Source organism: Nannobrachium achirus (genome assembly GCF_963921795.1).
Source record: "Nannobrachium achirus genome assembly, chromosome: 10".
In the NCBI taxonomy this organism is placed as follows: domain Eukaryota; kingdom Metazoa; phylum Chordata; class Actinopteri; order Myctophiformes; family Myctophidae; genus Nannobrachium; species Nannobrachium achirus.
Genome location: NC_137819.1, coordinates 33,325,790 through 33,345,065, shown reverse-complemented (window position 1 = coordinate 33,345,065; position 19,276 = coordinate 33,325,790). Strand labels below are relative to the sequence as shown.

Below are 19,276 nucleotides of genomic sequence, written 5' to 3'. Positions count from 1 at the left end.
AGACACATTTTGTGAGCTTGTAGATCGGCTACTTTCAGCGTGCACAGGAGTATATTCTGGCTTTAGTGGTACATTTTTAGACTGCACAGCAGAGCTGTGGCAGTGGCAGTGCTTGTGCGTCTCTATCTCTCACCTCCTTGGCGCTCCTGATCTTCTCCAGGAAGGTGCGGAGCTCTCTGGTCTCGGCGTACAGCGCACGGCACACCGCCTGGTAGTGGCTGGGAGCGTCTGACGGACTGGGTAGGTGGGACGAGCATAGCTGTTTGGGAGAGGGGGGCATGATATAGATTATTGTGCAAAGATCAACTCTACACATCATTATGTACTGGTATCTTTAATGGCCTTGTTGCGCAAACATATAATTTATGCAGGGCCAGTACTGTACAATAATTGCATGGCAACAAACTCTTGACTTACAGGAGGTGTCCTCCACGTGTCCATGATAAACACCACACAGTTTTACATCACTTATATGTATTTGTCTAACTGATTGTGACTAATGATGCAACTGTTTCACAGTGGGTAGGGAGGACATCTGGGAATCAGAAAATAGGCATTTCGATCACCTGCTCACCTAGTTTAAGTTTTGAAAAGTCCCCCCTCCCATGTGCTCATCATAACCATCGGAACATGCATCAGTTGGATGAGGCTTTAAAAGCAATTTTCCCTCCCCTGGGGACCATAAAATACTCCCCTTCCCTTCACTTTAGAGTTCATTTATTTCTCATCAAACTAAACTATGTCTCCTCAGCGGTGAGGAGAACCGGATCGGCCAGTTGTATCATCTTTGGATAACGAGCTGACCCCCGCGTTAATCCCTGACCTTCACGGTATTCTGTGACAACAAAAACAACAAGGCGGCACCCGTCATATTATCTTCAGCAACAATGGGGCGAAACCGGGCCAATGACATTTCTTTTCCTCCAGGGTTGGGCCCGCCACAGGAATGTTACGACACAGCAAAACTACCGTCTTCCTTCTCAGACGTTCAAGGGAAATTCACAGGTAACGTGAAACCAGGTAACTGTCAGGTTTATATTGCTTAATATTGGTGGTTTCCATTCGTCCTGCTAAGTATGCAGATCTTTATCAAGAGTGAATTGGGGACCAGAAAATAACATAAGCCACTTTCAACCTGGAGTCTTTTTTTGGGCATGTCATTAACTCAATATAAGATAACATTTTCCAAAATTACCAAAAACGGCAATGCAACAAATTGTTGTACGGCTAATAGCAAGAATAGCTAAGATAAAAACTATAAACTATAAATTTTACCCATAAACATGGGTAAAATTCTACTTTGCTCTATGCTGCCTGCCACCAACATCTGGATTGACCTAACCTAAAGACAAAAGCTTCTCTAGTCTCCTTATCCAAACTCAAAACTAACCTAAAATTATTCCAGTACTCAAAATTCAAGGGAACATATAGTTTAACTCCTTGATCACCCAGACAGTAGAATCCACTGCACCTACACCCCACCTTTCTCTGTAAATAAACCTTATGATTCTACTGAGTTTTAATCCAATATGTTTTGTATTGCATTTGTGTGCATAATATGTATAATGATGAACAATGAGTACAATTGACCACAATTGAAACAAGCCACCTGGGTTTGTGTTATCCTTTTAGGATAACCTTTGACTCCACTACATGTACTGTTAACAATCGTGTTAATACCTCAACTACCTGGAGAAAGATTACAAGCTAAAAATACGAGACTTGAAGCCGTTTAATCTACTACGCCTGCTCTGTGATTACAATGTAATCGCTGAGGAGCGACATAACTCAATGGGTCAGCCTGATCAACATGGGCATGACAGCAACAACAAGCAACTCTCTGCATTTTAAAATCGTCTCGCTATTCCGGTCTCAGCAGAACATTTGTGTTTGCATGTTCTTTCAGCCTCAAGCGTCAGTGGATGCTTGAGACAAATTTATGTCAACATGACAGTCACAGAATAGCAGAGTAGACTGAAATGAACAAGACCAGAATGTACAGTTATCCAAAACGGCTGTGTTGTACAGTAAGTACCCACATGTAATACACGCTGAATCCAGTTGTTTGTTGTGGTTCTTTAAAGGGGCTGAACCAAACCAGGATAGAGAGTCAAACGGGCTTTAGTGCTTGTGTTACATACCAGGCTATACGCTGGGGGGTACACTATCATTATGAGAGGATCAGACCATAAGAGTTCCTAAGCCTATTCCCCAAATACCTGTGTGTTTACACAGCAAGAATTACAAGTCCCATGATTCAGAAGAGACATGTTCAGTTTGGTGTGTAGAAGGCCATTGTGAGTGTTTTTAACCCCTTTAAACCTGTTGTACCTTATTTTGGGCATCATTGTCATTATAGGTAGGTATGGGGATTATTATTTTTATTGATTTGGATCCTTATCAATCCCTCTATCGACCCTTTTCTATCATTGGTAGCTGTTGTCAAATTGGTGTCAATCGCGTTCATTTAATTCCCAGACAAAGATAGAGCATGCTATCTCCAATAGATGCCAACTACATGAATTTACATGTAAGGGCTCATGTGCATTTTGCTTCACAGTTGCAACTTCAACAATGACCTATGTTTGAGCCAGTTATTTGATTTCTTTAGGAGATTGAATCTAAATCTCTCGAGACATGACATTAAATTATGCCCCGCTAGAATTGAAAAGAAAATGTGTGCTTATCGCCCAATGTTATTGATTTCTGATTCTCAATAACCTTGGAATTGATTCCATTCCGATTCTCGATTCGCATCCTTAATTATAGGTGGAAGTTTTGAATTTCTTAAAAAAATAGCCGATCTACAGTCTTACCAGTGACCACACATTGCATCGCGAGGTTGTGAACAGGTAGATCAGCTTAGTGTTGTCAAAAATATTGATTTATCGAAAAGTATCGATTTTGAATATAGTATCGATTTTCAATATGACTTTTCCATGGTATCGATAATATTGATACTCAGTTTTTACCTCTCTCATTGGTTAAAGTTATACCATGTAACTTTTTTTATAAAACAAATCTTAAAATTGTCCTAACTGTTAAATCGCTAAAGTTTTAGAACACCCACTCTGTTATTTTCAGCTTCTGAAGCCTTCTCTTTATATGTTTTCTATGAGTTGTGAGGGGGGGAGAATTTCCCGGCAAAATGATGTCATCTCCCACATGATACACTACCGGCCAATCACAGCGCCGATCATACACCACCGGCCAATCACAGCGAGTCTTGCTGTCTCTAAAGGAAGTAGCTTCCCTCAGCAACTGTGTTTACATTGGTGAAGGAATCTTGCTTGCTACTCCCTCAATTCTGGTCTAAAAATGATGGGAGACGGCTCTACGGAATCGTATCGGCAAGGCGGAGGTGCTCGCGACGGCCGCGGTGGTCCGTGGACCCCCGTTCCGGTGGTCCGCGGCGACTCCGGCCGAAAAAAGCAATACCGCTACTGACCACTAGTTGAGCAGCTTCCACAGTACAGCTTTAACACCAACGTTACTTTTATGTGCATCCTTCCTACTTTGGCTTATTCCTGGTTATTTTAACTCATTGAATGCCCTTTTCAAGATGGCCGCCAAGTACCAGGATGCCACGTTCCTAAATTTCTAGTGCACGGATCAATTTTTAGTGCACGGATCATGCGCGCCCATGCACCATATATGCACCATATGTGTAGTACTTTTTAACAGCTTTCAAACTAAAAAATCCGCTTGGAAATCCGTTCAGGCATTCATGAGATAGAAGCCTTCAAAGTCAGACAAAACAGCCATTTTTGAGATTTTGAAAGATGTGTTTGTTATGGGGCTAAACATGCAATTTCGCAATTGCGATCATGCCCAATACATTTGAGGCATTTTTAGACATTTTTTTATAATTTTTTTTTTTTCAAAATGGCTTCCAACTCGGGAAACTCGGGCTGTGGCAGCCTGGGACTACTGTAATAACTCGGGAAACTCGGGCCTTGGCAGTCAATGAGTTAAGTGCACTACCATCTACCTAAAGTAGTTCTGTATTTTTCTTTAAATAAAAATAAACATTTTTGCACTCAAATCGCAGTGGTTGCGTGGTATCGAAAATGGTATCGAGTATCGGAATTTCTTCAAAATATCGTATTGAAGTTAGAAATCCAGTATTGTGACAAGCCTAGATCATCAGCTATTATCGCCTTGACAGTGACAGTTGTACAAGGAAGCATAAAACGGGCATGAGTGGTTAACCGAGGGAGCCCGAGCCTGACGTTCTGAGCTCCCATTTCCTTCCAGGGCCGTAGGCTAATCCAAATTTTAATTATGATTAATTTAAAGTTGATCAATGTGCTCAGTTTTTAGATTTACATTTCAAGTAGCCTTGGGCCAATATTGAATAATAGATTTTTTTTGTGATATTTTCCCAACTTTATATTTAAATATAATACCGTAGTACTGTACATTTAAATTACATTTCTCCTCTGCATTTATCCTATTCCTAACTATAAGGAGCAGTGGGTGTTTAGTGACTTGCTCAGGGCATCAATCCTCTCTCCTGAATGGACAAAATTGGTATCCCAACCTGAAAATGTGCAATAAAATATTGCATAGCTCGATATTTTGGCATGACTACAACACAACATTTTTGATATCACCCCAAGCCGCAACCAGTTTCAGCCACTTGACATACCGCCATGATGTCTAGATACGTGCGGACGCTGTCGACGTCGGTGCCAGGGACGCTGACGGCGGGCAACTCGTCTCCCTCCCCCTCGTCGTCCTCCTCCTCGGTGGCCTCGTACCCCTCGTCGGGACAGGGGTCGTCGCATTCCGTCTCGGTGGCGTTGGTCATCAGGTCGATGAGGCGCTCCAGGGGCGGGCTCAGCTCGCGCTCCTCGTTCTCCTTCAGACCGTAGTCCAGGGCCTTGTAGATCATGACGCCTAGAGACTCGATCACCTGCGGGAGAGAGAAAAGGTAGGGGTGCATCATTTAATCAATCCAATCGATTATAAATACAATACACGTTACAATGAGTTCATCCATTTGCAAATGTAGCGAAAATATCAATAGTTGTGAGCTTGTAGATTGGCCATTTCACAGTTTTTTGTGCAACACCGCTGTATGACAAAGCATAAAACAGTGCTTTGTGTCTAATCAGACTTTTTTTTTTATTCTCCCCCATTACATTCTGAGAAAAGTCAGGTAAGAAGACTAGAGGTCAACAAAGTATACCATATAGGATTTTGAGGGGTTAAAACTGTGGTTTGTTTAAGAGTGACATGGTTGGTCTTGTGCTTGTGCGGACTAGGTAAACTTGTAAACTAGTCATCCATTTAGTTTTGGATACCATAGATCATTCTTCTGTGCTTGACTTGATTAATGACTGGATTGGTGTTGCAGCGTTTTGAAGGGCTGTTCAGAAGGGCTGAGTGGGCAGTAGTTTGTCCAGTGCATTGTTCTCACAGCCCTCACTCCGACAGAACCTAAAGCAATCTGCTCATGTAGGATCGTTTTTGTTGTTTTGACATTTCATTCCATTTCCATAATTGACTAAATCAAGTAGTATTAATAAGCACTTAAGCCCTGTATTATACCTTGTTGTACTATGGTGGAATACAACAACATTGGAATTTGGAACATGTTGAGTTTTTTATAGGCATTCATTTAATAGCGATTGAGGAAGAAGTTTGAATTAAACAACCATATTGATTTGAAGCCCTAGCTCAGCTCTATTCACTGCTCTACAAACCCTAGCTTGTAGATCAGCCATTTTCAGTGAAGACAATGGTGTAGAGGGAAAACAGGAGGGTACCTAGTATAGATCCCTGCGGTCTAGAGTTTATCGAGCCGTGCAAATTTACATACAGATGCAGGCCCTAGTCCACAATAGTTTGATGGACAACATTACCCACAAAACAACCCCAGTAGCTTGAACAGACTAATTCTATTACATGTCCTCAAGCTAGAGGCCAAGCGAGGCACAGTCCTGCTTCCAGCATCACTGTAATTAGCATGCCTTTCCACACATTGCCAATCAAAGTCACCCATACAAGACACACACAGGATAAAAGAACATATCTTACAAGTGCTTCATCTCTTGGAATGTACAAAACACTTCTTTCACTGTGGCGATACGAGCTCCGCTCTGTGCCATATGCTTTACGAAAGGCTCAATCACATCGTTCCAATCAGGTCTACAAAGTGGCCACTTGTTGCGCCCACAAATGAGATGGCCGTCGGGGGGGGCGGACCAGTTTTGGGTGCTCCGAACAAACCAGAGTTTGAACAAGTTGAACCACGGTGCCCAAAACAACAACGCAAGCAAACATCAGGATGATGAGGCTCCCATTAGGGATAATACAATTGTAGGACGGAGCAAATGATTTAAAGCTGCGGGTCAATAAGAAAAGGAGCCATTCTTGGACTAGATCTCATTTTACATGAAAAGGTAGCAGTCTTTGAAGTGTTTGTCTAAGGACCATCTGCCAACATTAGTGAAGTCCAGAGACCGAGAGCAAGCACTTACATTAGTCGACACACCCTTAAGTGGTGCACCTTATATTTATAATCTATACTATGCAGCATGAAGCAGGCATCCTTGAAGGGGTTCCCCAACAAAATAAGGAACAGTTTAAACGCCCCATTTAATTTTGTTTTAGGTGGTTAATTTCACTAACGTTTTGCCAGCTACAGGGGAAGATACTCCAATGAGAGAATGTACTGTATAAGAATGACTATTCTCTCCTCTCTCTCCAGGCAGACAGTACTAAATTGATTTCTAACAACCAAGATCTCTTCTGCCTTATGGGGGTCTATGTCAACAAATCTTTTCAATGGGGGTCCACAGCCTCATACATCACGTTTAAGACCTATTGGGGTAAAATATTAGCACAGGTTTTGGCGGTGCTTGTTGTTGTTAGAGCGTACTCCCTGAGAGTGAGAGCCATTGTGTCAGGCTGCCTGAGGTTAAACAGGCTGTTCCAATATGTACGACGTTCAACAGTTCATCATTAGCTTCCAGGGATGGAAGTGGGAGTTGTTTACAAAGGGAGGTACCCACACAGAGGTGAGGCGAGGGTGAGGCTTGCGGAGATGGGCGAGGCCGGCTATAATTAAGCTAGGTGCCAAGGAATGCCAGCTGGGTCTGTCGTCTTTGTGGGTAGAGCGCTTGAGGGACGGGTGCTGACTGAGTACGTCGGGCCTATTGGCTTAATAGCAGATCAAAACAAATCATTATGGCCAGTGACAAATATACAGTTCATCGTTTTGTTTGTACAGAAAATCCCATTACTGGGGTTTGGCTTAGTGAGTGTAGCGTAGCCGTCTGGTGGTAATCAGAAAGTCACTGAGGGTGTCCTCACGGTCCACCTATTATGCTTGTAGAACTGAGCAAGACCAGTGTCTCCCCCCCCGGGTACTCATCATGATCATCTGAGCAGCCTTCAGCTGCTGCTCAAGATTAAACTGAGTTTCTCCCATGGGACCAACAAAGGTCTACATTTTTAAGCAAAAGAAAACATCGTACATTAACCCTGCATGTCATCCCTTATTTTGTGCATGTCATTATATACTGTAGAGGAACATTTGGCTTGCCTTCCATGAGTCATAAACATTAGCCCATATTTGGCTCCATGCTTAAAACTAATGCCTCAATTCTGGGTTTACAGAATACAATCCACTGGCACTAACCCAATTCTTCCCACAGGTTGGAATAGCTTTTTCTGGAGTCACTATAAGCATCCATCAGCCGTCTCTGTTTGTTGACAGATAATCCTGCACCACTAGGGCTAAAATTGATATCCCATCCTGTTTGACTTATTGCATAACCCTATAATCCATCTGTAGGCAGACGTGGGCTCGGGAGTCGGGAGTCGACTCGAGACAGCAATAGGGAATCGATTTGTACTTCAAAAATAGCCTATCTATACTGTATATCACAACGCATTGAGCTGGAACCCGTTGTGAGCTTTATATTTTTGGATCTGACACCGGTGCACAACACAATATACTTCAGGCTTAGTGGAATGACTGCATATATTAGCACAGAATGTGCCAGACTACAAATGTTTGTACTGGAAAACTATCATGGCTAGTACTAGGGAACAATGCTGTCAAAATTCTACAAATGTCAAAAACTCAAGTGTTCTCAGATTCACATAAAACACACATTAAAAGGGAAAGATAGGGATAGCTTTAGCAAATATTCTAATTCTAATAATTTTTTTTATAGTGCCAAAACAGCCACCAACTTCTACAGTAATACAAACTAGAAAAGCGGCCCAAGGTTTTCCCACAGTTGGAAAAACAGAATACTGTGCATCTCTCTTCCGTTCTCAGGACCTGGCTTTGTAATAATGCATCACAATCTCATTTGAATCAAGACTTGTGACTCAGGAGGAATGAGGCAGAAGGAAGCTGCTACAAACATGCTGGCAAACACTCAGACAACCGGAAAATCCACTTTCAATAAATACTTTTATAACAACCAATTACATTAGAATGTAGTGCTTACGTTTTCACTGTCACGAAATGCTGCTGTGGGGCGACGTGACAGAAATGCTATGCATAGACTTGCAGCTGACCTGATGATGTGATGTGCCTCCTGCTACTGTATGTTGACCAGGCCCGTCACATTTATTACATCTAAGCAAGCACCTGATCACAATTATTTCAGCTAATCGCAATTTATTTTTGCATAATCAGTTTCCATTCATCTGTATAAAAACAGCTGGATGAAATTATCCCCAGGTCAAATGGGTAGTAAGGAGTAGGGCCTGACTGATATCGTATAGATTTAGCTTTTTCTCAATACTGATACTGGCCAGTGGTGTATTCTTCCTTATCAGCCGATATTCAACTGCTTTTATACACATACAGAATAGAACATCAGATGATATATCGGCCTATATTCCTCAATATCTGCATTGGCGTTAGGGCTGTCACGATTGTCACAAACCTTGACTTGACGATTAGTTGTCGCTCAAATAATTGTGTTTAAAGGAGTAGTTCACCCCCAAAAAATATTTTTTTTCTATTGATTACTCATGCCATGGAGACTTGAGTTCAATAATATTTTTTGTTTTTGTTGCAGTCCTAAGACAAAAATGTTATTGCAAGAAATGTACCCCCATTGATTCCGGATGGGGACCCACATCCATTCGGGTACCCATCCGGAATCAATGGGGGTAAATTTACTATAATCATTTTTTTTCTTCTTAGGAATGCAACAAATCGTTACTCCTTTAACGATTTAATTTTGTTTGTATTATGAATAGAAATTACATTTGTTTGGCCTTTAGGCTTCATAAACAAAAAAGGTGCACAGGGCAGATATGACAAATAACTTGCATAATTGACATAGGTTTTCTGAAAAACGAATATTATTCAAAGATTACAAAAACAAATATGTTGCTACATACTGTACATGTATTGTACAACACAAAAATTCCCAGCCTGAATGGGTTAAACATTTTGAGCTTGTAGATCATGGGCTATTAACCTTTTTACGAACAATTTTACATTATGACGATTATCAAAAATAAATAAATACAAACAAATCTCAAATAATTGCTATTGGGCTTTTATATAATAATTGTGACAGGCCTAATGAGCCCCAGAATGATCGGTCAGGCCCTACTCAAGATGTCTCTTCACTAGCCATTTGGCCTGGGGACCAGCTAGCTACACTACCTCAACAGCTGCATGTACAGCACAACACAGCACAACACCCTGCTCAATTATCATTAAAGCAGTTTGCACTATAATCCGATTTGCCAACGAGGAAGACAGCTGTGGCACAAACAAGTCTAGTTCGGACACCATGTGCCACAGAGACAAGAGATGCACTCACCAAGAGACATTTAACTCAATGGAGTCAGAGAGAAGTCAACCTGACTCAACTGGCTGCAAGAAAGAAATGGGTCAGTCAACAGTGGGTCACTCATACCAGGCCTGTTATTTGAGAGCTTCACAGAAATAAATAAAATACCTTGAGTCTGACACACTTTGTCATGGTGCAGGAGCCTGAACTTTTATTCTTACATTATAACATGGTTGTAAACTCACTCACTAAGATAATATGCAGTATGACAACTTCACCTCTTTCCATTTTGAATTTCTTGGTGTCATTACATGCATATTTCACTTGTTTATCCGAGTGTATGGTATCTCTCCCGATTGTCTAGAATTGGTATCCCAATCTGAAAATGCATTCTCGGTTTACTAAAGAGCTGTAAATATCCCTTACCCTACCTTTAATTAGGCCTGCTACGTGTCATAGTATTGTCCATCCTTATGCATTCTGTACAGAGCAACAAGGCTATTGACTCTGAAATAAACTTTAAATCTAACAAGCTATGTAACATTTCATTTCCTGTTCTTTATTTAATAATATTCTGTGCAGAATCATAATACACAATTAGACCAAATAGGCTGCACAGGCAATTCCATTTAATATCCTTTTACTATTTAACATTATTCTGTGAAGAATCACGAACACTTAATCTAGATATTGTGTGTTCAAGTGTGCCACAGATAAGAGTCCATGGGGAAAACGTGGCTTTCTAATTATGCATCACAATCTCATCTGCTTCCTCCTCCAGCCTCATTCCTCTCCAGTCACAAGTCTCAGAGGTCTGGAAACAAAAACTCGAAAACCTACTTCCGTTTCATCCTTTAACAAACAGGGGTAGGCAACCTTACGCAGAGATGCAAACATTGGCACAGGGGAGTGTTGTCATTAGCATAAGTGTGAGAGAGGATTTGTCCTTTAATATAAAATCTTTCAAAAACAATTTAGTCAATTAAATTAAGTCCAATCAAATGTGCATTCAAATGATATCCTGCATATAATTCCACATTGATACAAACTTTGAACTGACTGGGGAGGGAGGGAGTCTGGTAGATAGGTGGGTTATTGCTCCAAGTCTAATAATGATCACTATCCTGCTGTGAAAGAAAATATTTCAAAACTTTACTCTTTAGTTTATTTATAATAAGGTTGTCAACGTGTCATATTGAACATCTAAATATGTTGAAAATATAAATGTTTAATGTGGTGACGGATCTTTTTGCGACCGTAGGTCGCACTTACTACAGAAAGCTCCACCAGGTGCTCCATGAATCTGTCCCATATAGCGCCACCTTCAGGCCGATTTTTACAAACACATTTTTGGACACTGCTCCTACAGATTTTGCCCTAAAATCACGGAAATCACTACACAGCATGTCTACACTCATGTCATGAACATGGCTCAGGAAGATTTTGGAGAAACACATTTTTGCCCCATTTGTGGAGATAAGTGACCTACGGTCGCTTATCTCCCGATTAGGGAGTCTTACTGGTTTTTAAGACTGTACGTGTTTGCTGACGATTACTTTGCCACAAATAATATAATCCATGTGAAATGCTGTGGGGAGATCTGACAGGTCTATGCTATGCTTAAACCTGCACCCTGTGATGCCCTTTCTGCTCTGCTGCTGACAACATCTCTGGGTGTTACCGTGTGTGCAGGCGTGAATGGGTGAACCACTTTTAATGAGCGTGTGTTCCCATCACCTAGGTTTCAGCCAACCTCGGGTTGACTTGCACGGGAGGAAACGGCACCCACATTTCCACACGCTTCAGAAGAAGTGCAACCAGCTGAGTCATTTGGGTGTCATGGGAAGAAAATAATCTACACGTGCTGAGGATTTGCACTTGGAAAAAACATGTCAGAGAAATCCTCTATGAGCTGAAACTTGGGACACTAAGTATTAGTAATGTTTTGCACTGTAGGTGGAGGTTCATCCTTCTTTGTATGCAATAATATGGAATGTTCAGAAGCAGAGCAGTAAGCAGCCCTGTACTGTATGTGTCTCATGAGGTCAAAACCCACCATCTGCACGTTTCAGAGTACAAGTTTTATGTATTTATTTTCCGCCCAATTTTCGGTGTACCCATTTTTATCATTAGCATTTACGTTGCATGAAATTGTGGTGCACGCTGGTTGTGGAGAACCGCTGAGCCAACAAACTTCACACTCACTCTTTATATGTGAAGGTACATGGTTGGACTGTTCTCCAGATATGTGACAGTCGAGACGAACAAGAGATTTGTGTAATGTATAGATAGATGAAGACAGTGAACAGAGACAAGGCAGGAGAGAAGAGGGGAGATGATGTGCAGTCAAGGGCCCAAAGCTGCGAGACGGACTATAGCCTCATTTATGTGGTATCTTACTCTATGAGACACCAGAGCGCCTCTGCCATGCATTAATCACTTTTCAAAAGTTGTGCCCCAGACGTTGGACATCTAACCAATGCTCTGGCTACTGCGAGACTTTCCCCTGAGTAACATTCACCCGGGCTCCGAGCAATTCTCTCACGCCACACCACACAATGATGATACTCAGCAGTTGTTGTGCAAGCAGCATTATGCTCTGACATCATTGTCCGGAGCCTGCAGAGCTGCAGGGCTTACGTTTGCCACGAGAGTCCCGACTTCCTACCGCAGCTACTCAAAAACAAACAAGTTGTTTTTTACAGAATCGACAGAATCTTCTTTGACCTTTTTCCTTGTTTGTACCGGAGTCAGAAGGACAAGCTTGGTTTAGCACTGAAGAATATGAATATGTCTCCCAAAATTTGGGCTTCTTGTGTTTTCAAGAAAAATCCTGATTGTCAGAGCTAAAGCCGCCTGGCTTAAAGCTATCCATTAGAGGTTCGCAAATACACAACTCGAGGTCGTATCACATTTTTGTGAACCAAGGTAAGGTTCAGGTAATAAATCCAACTTACAAAACAAAATTCTGCCAAAGAAATAGAGCCTCAGATTGTCCGACAAAATCACATTAAAAACACCTTTTTATTTGAATCCGCACAATTAAGACTTTTAAGAACATGAGGCGAGTGTGTAATGAGGAGCATCATTCCTTGCACTCGTCTCTTCACACAGCACAGAAAGGAAAGCAGTCCAGCTGGGGCTGGATGACGCCCAACTTATATTTACAGTAGTTGCACGCAGATGTCGTGCACCAAAAATAGCAGATCTACAAGCTCACAACATGATCTACAAGCTCACAACATGTTGCAGCAAGCTTGAGTCACAGCTGAGCCATCTACAACTAACATAGCCTAGCGCCGGCCATTGGGCTGACATGAGTCATCATCACCCTCTCTATCCTTTATCAGTCCACTGGCACAGGGCAAATAAAGGCTTGGTATGAAAAAGTAAATAGTACGTAGTAGTAGTTCTGTATTATGTTGCCTATGATTGGGTCTGTGTCGTGATAAAGTAATTTCCCTGCTGGGGATAATAAGTACAACTCAGACAAGGTAAACACTGTTTATCCGGTTGCAAAGGAACTAAAACAGTGACCTTGACAGTTCACAGAAGAGCTGCATACCAACAAATGTACGGAGCCATCCCTCTCTCCACTGAAGTGGCCCGATAGCCAAGTAATCAGAGCGCTTACCATTTGGGCTCAAAATGACCTGATGATAAGAGTCCCCAGCGGTTATGTCATTCCCCTACTCTCGTCCAGTTTTCCATCTCACTCCACTATCGCTGTCAATAGGTAGTGTCAGTCAACTCCCTCACTGTCGGGGGGAATCCCAGCAGGACCAACATAACATTTTGTATAAGTAATCGATACATCGAATAGCATGGACTGAAGTATAATAGGGATGCAACAGCTAACCACTTTCAACTAATCCCTATTTTGAGCATGTCGCTATAGGAAAGAATTCTGTACAGACTGTACAGCAAAGTAAAAAGAAAAAACACGATATTTAAATTTGAATTTTGTTTAATTATTTTTTAATAGATTTTTCGATTAATTTAAACCGTAATCAATAGAATCATCGCCAACACCATTCGTCTCTAGTTGCAGCCCTAGACCATAATATTGTTTACTTGGACAGTTCCTTGATGACAGACATTGGTTAACTAAATGTTGATCAAAACGCTGCATTCTCATGGTTATCATTTGCAATCATCAGTGTGTTTGTGTCTGGGTATGTGTGTCTGCCCTTGGTGATGATCATCTATATTTATATCAGTTGGATCTCAGTAAATAGACAAAGCCAATATCTTGTTGAACATGCCATAACAGAATTCTGTTCTGCAATACTGGCGTACTGGTTATCCAACGTGTCCTTCTAATCTAGATAGATACCAACAGTAACACACACTCCTTGCACGACGTGCATGCGTGTGTTAACAGGACCTCGTGTTGAGCTATACTATACCTGCATTAAACCTCTAGTCTAAAACATGGGTCTTCAACAGGGGGTCCGGGATCCCTAGGGGGTCCTCAGAGTTACTACAGGGGGTCCTCCAAATCTTTGAGTGATAGAAAGTTTTTTTTTCTCCTTTTTTATATTAACCACTTGAACCCTAATGTCCATATTCTGAGAACTTTAGACAACAATAGCAGATCTACAAGCTCACAACGCCGTTGTGAGCTTGTAGATCGGCTATTTTCGGCAAAGAGCTTTGGTGTAGAGGGGAAAAAGAGCAGACTAAGTACAGAATGAAAGGTCAAGTTTATTAACTCATACCCTGCCGAAAAATACGTTTTCTATAATAAAAACGTCTTTTTAACTATGGACCTCCCTGCCAGACGTCTTCTGGACGTCTTTTTTGAAAAAGAAAAATTTGAAAAAAAAAATTTTGGACCTCCAACAGTGTACTAGCCATGATCGCGATCGCGAAATTGCATGTTTAACCCCCATACCAACCCCATCTTTCAAACATGGCAGCCATGTTTGTTTACATTTGAAGAAAACATAAGGGCTGCCTTCTCCTGAATGCCTGAACGGATTTCCAAGTGGATTTTTTTGTTTGAAAGCTGTGAAAAGCATGCACATGCACATCTTCGTGCACATCTGTGCACGAATGTGTGCACCAGCGTGCACACTATTTTTTTAACCCTTTGTTGGCGAACCGGCAATATAAGAGATCCAACTTTAAATATGGCACTGAAGAAGTTAAGTATTGACGGTTCAAGTGGTTAACACATCTACTGCCTCTTAATCTGAAGGTTGCTTGGTGCCTCGGCGCCACGTCGTTTCCTCCGTCGGCCGCCGCTATTATTTTGAAGGGCCGGAAGGGGGTTGTTTTTGTTTTTTTGGATTATCACTTGACGGCAACGATTACGTCATCTAGTCACATGACAGTGTGGGCCAAGAAGAGGAAGATGGCTGCGCCCTACCTTGTGCCTTGTTTACATTTAGATCTGCTGCAAAATGTCTCAAAATGGCTATTTTGTTTAAATGAAGTTTCTTTATGGGCCTCTCCATTGACTTAACATTGAGGAGCTTCACTTCGCGTGCACGCCCAACGTGCGTTGTAAACAAATCGCCGACATTACCGATGCGAGCGGGACCGGAGCGACATTAAGTAAGTAATAATATCTTTACTGTATATACAGTAAGATTCACAGTCCTCACCGTCAACGGCGCCATGGTATTAACCCTTTCAATGACAATCCTCACCGTCAACGGCGGCAGAACAGTTAAATATCTGAAAACACAAATTGACATGAATCCAAAATACACTGACGATTCAAAATTGTGCTGTCAAACAAGGGGTCCTTGGCCTGAAAACGTTTAAGACCCCTGCTCTAAAATATATGCATATTTTGGGCTCTGTGCAACCGAATTACAGAGCAGAGAGTGGCTCAGAGCATTACTACGGTTACTAATGTATTGTGTATTATTCACATTATAGACAAGATGCAGGCGGGGTTGACGTCATTCTTGGAGCAGGCTGCAGTAGCTGTGGTCACCCTCTGGGTTCAACCCAACAACAGGGCTTTTTCACGTCAGAACACAGACAGATAAGCAGCTCTCAGCGTTTTGGGATGCAGCAGGAGGGTAAAGCCATCCACCAGACACAAATACAGACGGGTTATGCAACCGATACCGAGTGCAGGGGCCTATTACTGCAGCAGTGGGTGCAACAACAGCCTCCAATAATAAACCTCTCTCCCACGGTTATTTGCCTGTACATACCAAGACATTTGCGACTAATTTTAGCCATTGGTCTGAAATTTTGACCAATTAAGAGGCTACACTGGCTTGTGTGTCCCACTCGATACATCTCATCAGTACTGAGGGGGTGAGACAGATGTCAATCTGAATCACAAAACCACCAGCACTGCCGTTCTGTGCCCTTGTTTTTGTCACAGAGAGCTAAAGGCTGACTGACAGGTGAAAGAATGCTTTTAGACCACAGGTCTTCAGTTCAACATGTATTAAATTGGGCAGTGCATGCATGCAAATCTGATCAAATCTAGGACTATAACAAATTATCATTTACATTTATATTAACGATTGAACTGTTGATTGCTTTGATTTTGTTTATTTCTTTGTTTATTAGACTCTGCAATAACTTGCATTATCTGAACCCAAACAGACAAATTGCTAATATCAATTTTATCCTTGTGGAAAAATGCCACAAGGATAAAATTGCAACGCCTCAGCAAATACATTTTATAGTGTTCTAGTATCAACTTTACTTGTTTATCGTGCATCCTGTATGAGTTCACCACTTGCAACCTGCCTTCCGTATTTTGGGCATGCCAAAAGTATTTAGGGCTTGGTGGTTGAGTGGTATAGCACCCATTAGGAACACAGGGAAATGAAACGTTCTCCAAAAGGTTGACACAAGCAGACTGGTGTCCACGAAGGGCAGGGGTCTTCAACAGGGGGTCCGGGAACCCTAGGGGGTCCTCAGAGTTACTACAGGGGGTCCTCCAAATCTTCTTATCCTTTTTATATTAACAACTTTAACCCTAGTGTCCATATTCTGAGAACTGTAGCCAAAAATAGCAGATCTACAAGCTCACAACGCCTCACAGCGAGAGGCGTAGTGAGCTTGTAGATCGGCTATTTTCGGCAAAGAGTTTGGTGTAGAGGGTAAAAAGAGCAGACAAGTACAGAGTGAAAGGTCAAGTTCATTAACACTTATGTTGCAATGATTTTTTCTCTTCAATGTCTCGCGTTGCCATGGTTACCATAGACTTCCATGTAATTGTGCAATTGTGTAAAAAGTGCACGCCCATGCCTAGATGATGCACCACGTGTGTAGATGCTGTTCACAGCTTTCAAACAAAAGAATCCGCTTGGAAATCCGTTCAGGCATTCATGATTTATCAGCCATTATGTTTTCTTCAGATGTAAACAAACATGGCTGCCATGTTTGAAAGAATGAGTTGGTATGGGGGTTAAACATGCAATTTCGCGATCGCGATCATGCCTAATACATTTCTGGAGGTCCAATTTTTTTTTTTGAAAAACAAATTTTTGAAAAAAAAAAACTTTTTTTTTCAAAAACGGCCCAAACTCGGGAAACTCGGGGTTGGCACAGCGGTAGTACCAATACAAACTCGGGAAACTCGGGGTTGGCACCATATGTGTTAAGTATTGACGGTTCAAGTGGATAAATATCTGAGAACACAGATTGACATGAATCCAAAATACACTGATGATTGTGCTGCCAAACAATGAAACTATATGGAATCAATGATAAGGTTGTGGGGGTCCCTGCTTCATCTCTCTCTCAACTAAGGGGTCATTGGCCTGAAAACGTTGAAGACCCCTGACGTAGGGGACAGAAACAGTTATCCTCAGTTAAATGCAACAGTAGTAGCCAGATTCCTGTAGGGCAGAGTACAAAGTCTTGTCAAACCCCCCACGGTGACTCCACATGCATCACAAATCTGATCCGAAAGCCTCTTTGACAGCCGAGAACAAAATATACTGGCACCCTGCACACAAGACGCATTTATACCAATCCAGAACCGTTAGGCTCTAATGTTGCCCGACTTTCAGATCCCATTCCCGATGATCTTTACTGCATGTCTCTCCCCATCTCTCTCCCCGTTTCCTGTACTTCTCCACTTTCCACTATAAGAAAGATATGTCAGAAAAGCCCCCAAAAATATATATTTTTTAAATATCTCTGGCATAAGATCTGAGAAGGGGAAGGATGAATGAACACACACACGCACAGCCAGTCAGATAGAACACATTGATCCGAGTCCTAAATATCACTGCTTGTGGCTTTGGGTTTCCTGTGCTCCCAGCACAGACAGAGGTTTCAGTTGGGGGTGGAAATTTGAGTCGAGTGAGTCTGCAGACAATCACGGTAAAGTGGAGTCATCGATGACAAGAAATCGTCCAATGCATTAGAATACAATGTGGGTCATCGCTTTTCTTCCTTTTGGCTAATATCAAGTGTAGAATTTAATGTAGGTCACGATCACACATCTTCCACCCTTTAATACATTTGGGGCACTTTTTAGCTCCCGGCGGCAGCTTGTTGGCAGCAGACGCTTCCCGACTTCTTCAAACGCTGTGCCGCGGCGAAATCGGTGCGGTGGAAAGACAGCTTTTAGGCGGTATTGCGTTATAAGGAAAAGTGCTTAGAAAATTAATTTCGTTCCCACGTCTGGGCACTACTCATTCAATGCATTTTTGCATAGACAATACCCCTGTGGACTTTGGGTTAAAAGTTCTCCGCACGAAACCTGCACAACTTTTGTCACCAGCCAGAATTGTATATAAAAGTGAATAACAAAAAAAAGAAAATCTTGTGCTGCTTTTTTTGCTTGTAAAATGTACTATATTGATTTTGGCAACACAAAATCTTTCTCAAATGTCATAAATACATCTACTTAACATCTGAAACAAGTATTGGTGCCTTTGTATTCTCATAAGTGAATTTAGATCGTGAAATATAGCAAATATAGAAAACGCCTCAATGTACAGTATGTGATTGCCACCCAGCAAAATGAAACATACACATAGTAAAAGCTTGTCTCATACATAACACATCTCACAGCCACTGTGTAATGAAAGGTACCTTGGCCAGAAAAGGATGAAAATCAATCAAACTGCTATCACACCCCCCTAAATTGGAAAAAAAAACAAAATGGACAAGACTATAATAAATGCACAAAAGGTCATGTCAGGTATAAAATATGTATTTAAGTACCTTAGAGTGTCCCAACATCTGTCATTTGTAGGCTACATCAAGACACCCCCCAACTAGTCTCGCGAGGCCAGACTGTTGCCTCCGCGATTTGGGCAAATGCTCCCGGCATACAGTCTGGCAAACGGAAATAGAAACGATGAGTGCGAGATAAAGCAGATGTGACGCAAACGCTCCCTTGGTGCAATAGCAATAACATGTCCTACTGGAAGCGTTATGTCTCCTTTCAATATTTCTGGGGGCGTTATTTTGTCTTTCTCTGGTGTTGTTGGTGTTACCTCCATGATGTTTTCAAACGTTTTCTTAAACTATACACCCATAACAAGAATAGGCTG

At 41.8% G+C, this 19,276-nt stretch overlaps 1 protein-coding gene across 1 annotated transcript in view; it reads right to left on the bottom strand.

Moving 5' to 3' along the window:
• LOC308292972 (protein spire homolog 1-like) overlaps nucleotides 1-19,276 on the bottom strand; it is a gene marked incomplete at both ends in the record, with an annotated part of 64,610 nt that overhangs the window by 26,317 nt on the left and 19,017 nt on the right. Inside the window, 2 exons of the mRNA XM_080735398.1 lie at nucleotides 134-259; nucleotides 4,652-4,918. Of these exons, the coding sequence (XP_080591524.1) occupies nucleotides 134-259; nucleotides 4,652-4,918 (393 nt within the window). The remainder of the gene's footprint in view (nucleotides 1-133; nucleotides 260-4,651; nucleotides 4,919-19,276) is intronic.